The sequence below is a fragment of the Sceloporus occidentalis genome, unplaced genomic scaffold (assembly GCF_023333645.1).
Source record: "Sceloporus occidentalis isolate IW3139 unplaced genomic scaffold, rSceOcc1.0.p SCAF_1, whole genome shotgun sequence".
Taxonomy (NCBI): domain Eukaryota; kingdom Metazoa; phylum Chordata; class Lepidosauria; order Squamata; family Phrynosomatidae; genus Sceloporus; species Sceloporus occidentalis.
The window spans coordinates 160,507,401-160,518,873 of NW_028316981.1; the positions used below are offsets into that span (position 1 = coordinate 160,507,401).

An 11,473-nucleotide genomic window follows, 5' to 3' on the forward strand; every position below is an offset into this window, starting at 1 on the left:
CACCACTGTTTGGCTATTTGTGAAAAAGAAAAGGAAGAATAAGTAGAGAAAAATAAGTAAATGAGTAGAATAAAAATAAGAGATAAATATAAAGAATTAAAGCCCACCCACCCCCTTTACAGTTGTTTTGGGAATGCTGGAAAGCACTACATGAGAAGCCAGTATGATGTAGTTATTTGAGAGTTAAACTAGGACTCTGGAGATCAGGGTTTGAATCCCACTCACCATGTAAATCTATTGGGTGGCCTTGGGCAAGTTACACTTTTTGACTAATCAGAGGATGGCAGTGGCAAACATCCTCTGAAGAAACTTGTCAAGAAAATCCCATGCTAGGTTCACCAAAGGGTCACCATAAGTCGGGAATTACTTGAAGGCACACAATAGCAACAAATGAAATACTTTATTTTCCTGCCACAATAAAGTCCTGAAGGAAAACTCGGGTCACTCCAGCAAAGCCCAAGTGCACAAGCACTAGGCGTTATTGCAAGTAGCAGCATAAAAAGCCCTTTTCTGCTTCAGGGCCCAGGTCTCTTTCCCTCAACCATGCTCTCTCCTCCTTCAGTGTTATGTTCCCTCTATTTCACAAATGACGCTAGAGCCCATTTCCACCTACACGGTGTAATAAAATGCTTTATTGGACTAAATCCATGCAAAAGTCATACATGTCACATGCCATCCCTTAAAAACAGGATGGGTACATAGTATGGAAACAAAAGGAGTCAGGTTTTGGAACAAACTTGCCCCTTTCTTAATAATAATTATAGTTGGCACCAAGTTTCCCTATACATCCTGATACACTGCTGTGGTGTATCAGTGGTCTAGTAGGGTTCAGGCCACATAAATAATAAATAAATACATAAATACATAAATTAAATACATAGATTAAACACATTAAATACATATAACCCAAAATACATATAACATATTAAATGCATATTAAATACTTATAACCCCAAAGACCTTCTCCGTTGGTTTCTCTCCTTAGACTGTCCTGTCTTGATCTAAAACAAAGAAGCACAGTGAGAGAAGACTCTTGCCACCACAACCGCAAAGGACTGCAGGCGCCACAGGGTCAAATTCTGCAGTGGCCCTTTCTGCCATGCTGGGCCTGAGGTCTTGGTGACTGGGCTTCTGCTTTCCTTGTTACTTCCATCCTGCAGAAGATAAAGCATTTGGGTTAAAAATACTCCCAATCTGACTCCTATCTTTACATGATAGATTCTGAAATAGTGCCTCATCTCTTACAAAGGCTTATTGCAGCTTTATTGTTTAGGGTGTAGCACAAATCTGTATAGTTCAGGTGTCATGAGACAGAAAAAAGACCATCAGCCCATTCTCATTATAAGTTCATTGGAGCAGGGGAGTTAGGTACTAAAAATTCAGTGGTGAGGAAAATATTGGATAGGTAATTCCCCAGTCAAAGGAGCCAGAGGAAATGTAACACATTGGGTGGTGCCATACACAATGGTTCCTAGTATGGGCAGGAAGTAAATAGCCGATAGAAGCAAATAAGCTAAGGTGCATTCCTATGAAAATGTTCCATTTATTTAGTTACATTACAAAAGGGCATATAAGAGATGCTTGGGAAAAGAAGGGTATCTTTCCCTTCCTAAATAGCATGCACAGTTGTTTGGCAGTAAGTGCCTCTTTTCCTATATGTTTAAGATGAAAGTAGGTAGTGGTAGGGGCACTATGAGTAGATTGCTGGTTTCACAAGCAATTTTGTATATATAACTGTGTTTTGTATAAAATATGAAGTCAGAACTTCTCCAGCTGGATTTTATATTTTCATCAACAGAAGATTACATGTTTCTGCCTTTCTTGCACCTGAGATCCTCGCATGTGAGACTAGTAGTGAAACCTAAACCATTACATCACCAGCTACCACTTAATTCAAATGTCTGCAGATCTCTCCTCCCTAATTTCATCATGCAACAAGTCATGTTCTCCTGCTTGTATCCTCCATAACCCTCAAACTTGGTTTTTGAAACTACTTCCTTGATAATCAGTGTCAAGCTTGCACACATTTTTGTATGTGTCTGTCACAAGGCTAAATAAGAGAGTAGTACATTAATATGGAATTTGGAATTTCTCTAAGAGGCAACACAACTACATTTGCTTAAGGTATTAACTATTTGACATGGATTGGCTGATTTGGTGACCTTTATGATTGGTTTTTTTTTTTAAATTTTGTTTTGACTGCTTAAAACCCAACATTATCAGTCAATATAGACTTGCAAAAATGTCTGTTCCATTCCATTTTAGACTTATATCCTGCCTTTCTGTAACTCACATATATTTAGAGTGGGCTGCATAGATCATATACACATTTGTTCTGGGGAAGAGATATGTGGTTGAAGAAAACTAAGTAGCAAAGCAAGAGCTTTTAGATGCTTTGTGTGATTTTGCAAATCCTAGCCCCTTTGTTGCATCGTAGAATATTTCCCTGGTTGAGGCAAGACTATAGGGAAAATCAAAAGCACAACAGAAGAAAACCAAGAGGGCAGGTGACATACAGAAATGACTTGCACTGAAGTGGACTGTTGGTTCTAGATAGCTTAGCTCTGGCCACATCAGAAATGATTAATCCAAATAAATGGACTTCAGTTCCCATTATCCCTAGTCAGCATAACCAGTGATCCAGGATTATGGGAGTTGTAACATCTGGACAGCCACATATTCCCCATCCCTGATATACTTATATATATATTTAAATGTTTTGCCCTTTAGTTTATTCTGCACCTCCCCCAGCTAATGCAGGACAAGATAGTCTTTCATTGGTCTACTCTCCATTGTGGTCCACCCTGTCTTATTGTGCAGCTGGCCTCGGCCTAAGTCCCACAGAGCCTGTTCCATTGCTATGTCCTTCATTATCCCTTTGGCTCCAAGTTGCATTCCACACCAGACCAATTTGGAGTGAAATCGAAGTGAGCTTGGAAGCAATTTCTGTGAATTCGCTTGTTACCGTATTCACCAAAATGAGGAGTCACTTTGGATTCACTGTGGAAGCCCCACGGAACAACTCCTCATAGAAAGCAATCATGTGTGGTAATACATCATGTTATTGCATGAATTTGCATCGTTGGACTTCAGTCACATCGGATCAGAGCTGTAAAAACCTCCGTGTGATAAAGCCCATTGATTTACACCACTTTGTGATCCCACCAGCCAAATCCCTTCTGTTCCATAGACCTACCTTTAGAAGGGGCAGCTGAAGCAAGGAATTCAGGACCTTTTGGAGTTCCGTTGTCGTCATTACCTCTGAGTCATCAAACATGACCAGGAGGTTATGATAATCATGAAGTCTCTTGCTGATTTTTGTCAGGCAGTGCTAGGAAAAACAGAATAAGAATCAAGGGTCGTTTTATTTTAGTTTAAATGCCAGGCACACCACCAAGTTAAATGATATTCATCATAGGGTGAAGCATTGCTGAAACTGAAAGTAAGCTGAAAGATTGTGGACCACTAATATTTGTAAACTTAACCTTGATTGTAGGTTAACTCTCAAATTAATGAAGCCTGAGGACAAATTTAAACAACAACAACAACACAAAAACCTTTAGATACACATCTAGTGAAATGCCCTGTGTCATTTTGAACATTGACATATATGCCATAATGAATGTGTTAACTTTATCATGTAACCAACTAGCAAGGCCACCCCTCCAACATAATTTTGCTCAGCTTTTTTGCTGGGTGGTGGTGATGGTGGTATTAATTATCAATATGGCTTTTTAATTATGATTTAAAAAAAAACAATTACCATCTTATTTGTGGTGGTCAAGGAATCTGGATCACAGGAGTCACTGCATTCAATTGGCTGGGGAAACTGGACAGTTGTGTTAAACACCTAGGGAGTAACAGTTACAATGAATGGAAAGGTGTACTTCTAATTTGCTTGGAAAGCAGTCTAATCCTGATAAAATTAAACTGTCTTTCAGCCTATATGTTTACCTTTTTCTTCTTTACCTTCTGTCTTATATGCATTCACCAGCACCTCCCGTTTCTTACAATCACCCATAAAGCCCCTTGCCTCCCATTCAATCTTTGCTGGCCTCTCCCAAAAATTGTGGATAGATTGAGCCTAGGAGACCTTTCACACTAAACCATTGTAATTTTAGGACTCTATTTTAGCTGCTGAGTTTTATACTTTTCTCTTAGAAATCCTAAGATTCTTTGCACACTGACACACACACACACACACAAAGCTTACAAAAAGCAATGAAGAGGTAACAGCACAAATTATAAGAAGTAACAGCAATGGACAGCTTTCCAAAACAATTACTAACAGGTCTGGATTGCTTTTAAAGAGTATTTCCCTCCTGTTTCTCAGCTTTTTCTCAGCATTTTACGCCTTCGGGAGCATTGTTCTCATTGGATTATGCTTGTTACACACCAGTTATGAGAAGGGAGGGCAAAATGAGGCACTGCACCCCGAATATGTGTCTTTTTCCTTCACCTCATCCCCAAAGAATCCTGGGAACTCTAATGTCCATCTATATATCCCTTGTGCTGACAGAGCTAGAATTCTCAAGGTTCCCTGAGAAGAAGGAGATGCATGTGGGATCCTTCTGGAGGTGGGCAGCCAGGCAGGACAATTCTGAGCAGTTAAGAACCTCTTCCGTATTGCTCCTTCTCTGCTTGACGTTCTCCTTTTCCCCATCCTCACCCCAAAGCTGGTTTGGAGGGCCCCTGTTTGTGTTTGTTTGCATGTGATTGCAGTTCTGTCCTGTTAAACCAATTTACATCAGTTAGGTGGACCTGGTCAAAGTTGTCAAGCTGGAATGTGTCCAGAACGGGGTGACCATGCCCTTTGAGGAATGACTTATGGGACTGGGTATGTTTAGTCTGGAAAAGAAGAGACTGAGAGGCCATATTTAAATATCTGAAGTGATGTCATGTAGAAGATAGAGTGAATGTGTGTTACTGTTCTTTGTTTTTGTTGTTCTGTGCCTTCAAGTCATTTCTGACCCTAATGCAAACCTCTCATGGGGTTTTCTTGGCAAGATTTGTTCAGAGGAAGTTTGCCATTGCCTTCCCCTGAGGCTGAGAAAGTGTGACTTGCCCAAGGTCACCCAGAGACTTAGAAATGGAGCAATGGATTCAAATTACAAGAAAAGAAATTTCACCTAACATTAGGAAGAATTTCTTTACTGTAAGAAGTGCTTGACAGTGAAATAGATTGTCTCAAATGCTCCTTTTTTTGGAGATCTTTAAACTGAGGTTGGCATGGCACATTTCACTGCAAGTGTCCCAGTTTGGCAGGCACAGTCCAGTTTACTCCTCTGTCACTCACTTCTTCAGCTGCTTTTTAAATGCCCAATTTCTCTCTCCTGCTTTCTCTCTTTGTCCTCAACTTACTGTACTTACTCATGTATAAGTCTACAAATCTTTGTCAAAAAAAAAAAAAATGACCCCAAAAAGCTGGGTTGACTTATCCACGGGTCAATGTAAGTAGTGTACAGTATTTTAACTCTTCTTCTCTGAGTAGAATGACAAAAGGTTAGAGCTTAGTTCATCCTGGGAGCACCTAAAGGAAGCACCAACCCTCTCTACTCTTTCCACCATGTTGCTGCTTCTGGCCTTTTTGAATGCTTCGGTGGGAAAATAGCAGTGGTGGCACTTCTTTGGTGCTTCACCTTAAAAGAGTGCCAAGAGGAATCAGGTGTAGAAGGATCCGAATAAGACATTTCTGTATGAAGATAGTAAACTTTGTCCTTTACATCCTTTGTTGCATGTCCCTAAATTTTATCCTCGATTTATCCACGAGTCATATCAAAATCCATAATTATGATCCCAAGATTTGCCCTCATCTTATATATGAGGTCACTTATAGTCAAGTATGCACAGTTATTGCAAACTGAATTTGCACTCAATTCACTCAGGAGAAGAAAGGAACCTTGCCCTTCCCAGTAAGCACAGTCAAAAGCCTCTCCTAGCTTGTGTGTTCTTTCTCCTTAATAACATTTGCTATCTTAACCACCACACTCTGGTGTTGCTTGGCCACAACTTGTGTATTCCCACATGGCAGGGAGTTGGACTAAGATGGCCCTTGCAGTCCCTTCCAATTCTAAGATTTTATCATTCTAGGCTTCCTGATTTATTCACAGGACATTGGTCTTTAAATGGTCGGCTGAGCTATAGGTTGCCCACAGTCTAGTGAGAGTTGCATCAGTGGTATTGGTGCTATTTTGTGTATAAACTAAAGGCATAGTAGTCATGTGGTCCATCAGAAAATTCCAAAATGGCAACTTGGGTAATGTCATCTTTAGGACCAATAAAATGTTGCAATGATGACAAAAGCTTTAAAGTTGTGCCTATGTATGTGTGAAAGAAATTTGTTAAGATATCATTGGATCCTGTACTGGGAGAAATGCGGGATATAAACAGGGATGATGGGAGATGCAGCCCAACAATGTCTGGAGGGCCACATGTCCACCAATGCTGATGTAGTACCTCATCCTTAACAACAATGACATCACACAGTTGCAAATTAATTTGAATACATTACTCCTCTGCACTCTTGAACAATATTACATCAGAGTTGTTTTTTTGGGCTTTTTTCCCCTCCCAAGCATAAGGGCCAATGATGCTGCAATATTAGAATATTAAATAGAGAGAGGAAAAAATCAGACATTGCATCACATCATGTCACATGGAAGAGAAACAAAATTGACTATGATACTTTAAAATACATAATATGTGTGTAGTAGAAGGGGGAGAACTTTCTTTAATGCAAAATGGGTTGCTTTTAATTCATATTAGCGGTGAGGATAATTTGAATAACTGTGGTTGCCATTTTAAACAGCTGATTTTATATGAAAAAATATGGGGAAAACTCCTTAGAAAAATATTGTGGTATTGTTATTACTTTTTCATATGCTTGGTTTTTCTTGTTCCTTATTATGACTGAATTGGGAATTCAGATCTAAATGGATAACTGTGAGTGCATAGTTGGTAATCCACATTAGGTAATGTGGGGCTGGATTCAGAATAGGGCTGTAATGTGGGACATTTTTACTCAGAAGTAAATTGAACTGAGTTTTGTGGAGCTCATTCCTAGGGTTGTGTAGGACTGCAGTCACCATGAATAGTGTATCCCATAGATTTCAAGAAGACCTATGGTCAACTGGCTTTGTCTGGACCAGTCCATAGAATTTAAGAATGGGATTTGCATAAGCAGCATTAGGACTCATCTCAGTAACTGTCCCTCATGTAAAGTCTAAAGACTAGAAGTCTTTAGACACCACTCTGGTCCTGCAGCCCCTTCTACTTTCGGCACCTTCCAAATCCTGTTCTTCAACCAGCCTCTGGTATATTGTTATTAATTATCGTTGTTGTTTTGTTTATTTTATCCCTATATCATGAAATCTCAGGGCAGCATACAAGTGGCATAGCTATAAGTAGATTAAAACAATTTACAGCAATTTAAATAGAGACCTTTAATGGAGTTTGTTTGTTCTTGAAAAAAGAGGGATACCAGTATTATAGGGTTTGATGCTTAGAATATAAATTGTTATTTCAATTGGAAAGAGGAGAAACATAGAAATATATCTAAAATACAGTCTGAGAGAAGTGGGAAGTCATTTTCTTTTAATGAAGGAAGAGAAATAGGGGGGGTGCTTGTCAGTGTTTTTTTGTGTATTAATGTTTATGTATTTGTGTGTGTATGAAATTTCTTCTTTTGGGATATTGGATAAAATTATTTTTAAAAAAATTAAACTAATTTAAATAGACAAAACCATATTGAAAAAGCTGACAAGTTAAATGCAGATTAAAGACGGTTAAAACAATTTAAAAATATGGGCCATAAACTTTTTGCAGCAAATCGGTTAGGCTGCAGAAGCCCTAGTGAATAATCATGTTCTTATTTGATGCCAAAAAGAAGCCAGTGCTAACTGGGCCTCATGGGAATGGCATTATAGAATTAGGGTACCATAACTGAGAAGGCCCTTTCCCATGTCCTTAAGACAGTATATTGACCTCATTGGTGGGACACAGAGGAATCTCCCCCTCTTGCCTCAAGCATTGATAAGGAGAGGCATCCCTTCAAATATCAAAACAGGGGAAATAATCATATGCAACTGAGAAAATAAACCCACTTCTCCAACCAAGATGCCCTACCACCAGCAGCAAAAGTAAATAACTGAGCTACAAATTTCCTTGATCCATAAGAGCCAAAAAAGGAGCCTTTGTGGACCAGATCAATGCCTTTCTAGATCACTTTCCACAAGGCCCTAGCTAGCAGTATACACTCGCTCCTCCATATTCGCGGCTTTGACTTTTGTGGATTTGATTGTTCATGGATTTTATGAATATGTTCTCTCTAGGAATATCTAGATCTTCCAGCACAATTCTATGGTCAACTTTAACCAAAAGTCGCACTGAAGCACCTAGAGATTCCTAGAAAGAACACTCCACTAGGCATCTGTAGTTCCTCCAGTGCATTTCTATGGAGAATGTCTGGCAGATGTTGACCACAAAATTGCACTGAAGGACCTAGGAATTCCTAGAGAGTTGTCTCTCAGCTAAAAACATAGTGTTTTTGTTATTTGTGGTTTTTCCACATTCACGGGGATCCTGTACCCCTAAACCCAGCAGATGTGGAAGGATGAGTGTGTAGAACGCTCACAAGCAGGATTGTTGTTGTGTGCCTTCCAATTTATGGAGACCCTAAGGCTACTCTATCACAGGGGTTTTTAGGGCCAAGAGTGCGTGACTCACCCAAAGTCACCCAGCAGGTTTCCATGGCTGAGTGGAGAATCAAACCCTAGTCTCCAGAGTCATAGTCCAGCGCACAAACCAGCACGCCACACTGGCTCCCCAAGCAGGATTTGTTATTGCGTGCCTTCAAGTCATTTTTTACTTATGACGACCCTGAGGTGAACATATTGTGGGGTTTTATTAGCAAGATTTGTTCAGAGTACGTTTGCCATTGCCTTCCTCTGAGGCTGAGAGAGTGTAAGTTGCCCAAGGTCACCCAGTGGGTTTCATGACCGAGCCAGGAATCAAACCCTGGTCCCCAGAGTCGGAGTCCAACATACAAATTGCTACACGATGCTGAATATGTGAGTGCAATAGCTTTCTCTCTCCACTCCTCATAGACAGAACAACCCCTTCACATCAAGTCTGCCTTCGAGCTCAAAAGTAATGAAGTAAAAAACACAGTTACCTGTAACAATTTTTTAAAAACTGTGTTGTGAAGGTGCAACAAAGATGTGACAAAAGTTATATTTCAAAAAGTAACCTGAAGACTCAAATGTAATACAACCAGTAGGAATGACATCCTCCCTTTCTAACTACTTTTAAAGGGCCTTTTAGAAGTGTTTTGAGGAGAAGTTTTCAAGTTTTATACTGCTCTGTCATCAGTCTTAAGGGTTTCTTTGTAAAGAATGAGAAACATTTTTTAAATGCAGCCAGTTAGTTTTTTCCAACTAATTATTTTTCACAGCTAATGAAAAACAACTATTTTTTTACAAGACCCTTAATCATGTGAATGAATTACTTTTAAAAAGTAACTTTTCAAGCTGCAGTTAGCCCATTCACCCATCTGGCTCAGGACCAACTTGTGATACACAGATTCAAGGATTCATGGACCCTGATGGAGGGAGTATGAGTCTTCTAACACATTATTCCTCCAGACCTGCAATTTCAATCTGTACTGAGCCCAACATGCCTCCAATTTGGTGGTACAAATATGGACATCTCCCATGACTATGCATTACTTTCTGTAATGCATTTCTGTATTCATGAATTTTGTGAATAGCATCTGTTCTAATTTGGATTTCTGTATAATCAATGCTGCCTCTAGGAATAAGGAGAACTGAAGATACCAAAGACCAATACATTGAAAGCATGTCTTCCAGCCTTGAGATACTGTAGCCCTTTGCCCTCCAACTCAGTTTGCTGATAGATGCTGGGTCACGAGGTACTGTGCCTACAAATTAACTTGTTTAAAATACAGGTTGACCCAAAGTATATCTGAATGAAAGGCACCACTTTTTTTGACAAGGCTCCATCAGAAGGACTCATGGGATTTGCAGTTTGGTGGAGGTACATAGAAGGAACTAAGGTACACTAAGAAAAGAGAGACTGTGGGTGATATTAGCTTCTCTAATGCAGCTAGAAATTCAGGATTGCTTGGAATCCGTAATCCTTGAAAAGAAAACTAGGGTTTTCTCCAACAGAGAATTCCAGGTACCTCAACTACAAATGCCAGCACTCCATCAGATGGAGCCATGACATTTAAAGTGGCATTGAATTGCTACAAGTGCGTAGCAGAGATACATTTCTGGAGATGTAGAAGCCCAGGGTTCTCCCTGTTCTCCTTAATCCATGGCCCATGGGCCTGTTTTCAACCTAGGGCCACTTGTGTTCATTGAAGAAGACAACAAATTTGGTTTTTACTCACCTCTGGCTCCCTGATATCCAGCTTCTCCAACTGCCTGAGGATCTCATATGAAGCATCTTTACCATGCTGCCAAACATTGTTGGTTTCTCTGGGCAATGTCATCCCTCTAGAAGCTACAAAGAGCAACAGGAGGCCAAGAAGGCACCTTCCTAAGTGGTTCCTCAGGTTGTGCATCATCTCTAAGGGAATCAGGCTGAGCCAATGATGATGGAAGGTGGTGGTGGAGGAAGACTGGGAGACTGAGGAACCAGGATCCATATTTATGTGTGTTGCTGCTGCTGCCACAGGTGACTAAGGCCAAGAGTGGGGATTTCCCCCTCTAGGCTGACAGGTGGGGGTGGCACTCCATGGCAGTGATGTCAGGGAGGCAGCTCTTCACTCCAGCCAGCAGGTCCCCATCTCTCTGACATCCACTGGAAAAGCAGAAATGATACCCATTCTCTGGGCTCTCCGAGGTGGAGTGTTGTGGGTAACCTCAGAGTAAAGCTCATTTGCCTAATGGTTCCCCACGTTTAGACTCCGGCAGCTCCAAGAAGGGTGATGGCTAAGTCACAAATCTCCCTTTCCTCTCCCTACCTGCAAAAATCCCAAAGTGGTGTTTCTTGCCTCATCTCAAACCTATGTCAGAAGATGGTCTAGGAATGGGAAATCAGGAAGCTGGCCTCCCACACCCCCTTCCCTGAACCCAGAGTTTGGAAATGGGACTTGTTGGAATACAACTCCCAGAATTCCCCATTTGGGGAGCTGTAGGATAAAAGAAAACTTTCCCAAACTCTGCCCCACCATTCTCACCCCTGCAAGGTGCTAATGGCTAGGAGTAACGGCCCTCCTTATTTCTGTTATTTATATTCCTATTTTCATTGCATCCTGCTTTCCAATAGCCTTAGCTGGAATCTTGTGCACGCTTATTCAAGAGTAAGACACACTTGGTTCAGTAGGTCTTAGGCTGCACCCACACTGCAGAAACAGTCCAGTTTGATACCGTTATAACTGCCATGGCTCCAAAATGGTAGTTTGGTATTTGAATAGTCAATAAAGTACCATTCCCAGAATTCCATAGCA

The 11,473-nt window shown here is 40.5% G+C and overlaps 1 protein-coding gene across 1 annotated transcript; it reads right to left on the reverse strand.

Annotated features, from left to right (window-relative positions):
• Positions 1 to 1,001: 1,001 nt before the first annotated feature.
• On the reverse strand, positions 1,002 to 10,663 carry IL23A (interleukin 23 subunit alpha). The gene is made up of 4 exons (XM_089528632.1): positions 10,412 to 10,663; positions 3,764 to 3,850; positions 3,197 to 3,331; positions 1,002 to 1,154 (listed from the first exon to the last, which is right to left on the reverse strand). Exons 1-4 carry the CDS (start codon positions 10,511 to 10,513, stop codon positions 1,002 to 1,004), a joined length of 477 nt encoding a protein of 158 aa, XP_089384758.1. The 5' UTR covers positions 10,514 to 10,663.
• Positions 10,664 to 11,473: the final 810 nt, after the last annotated feature.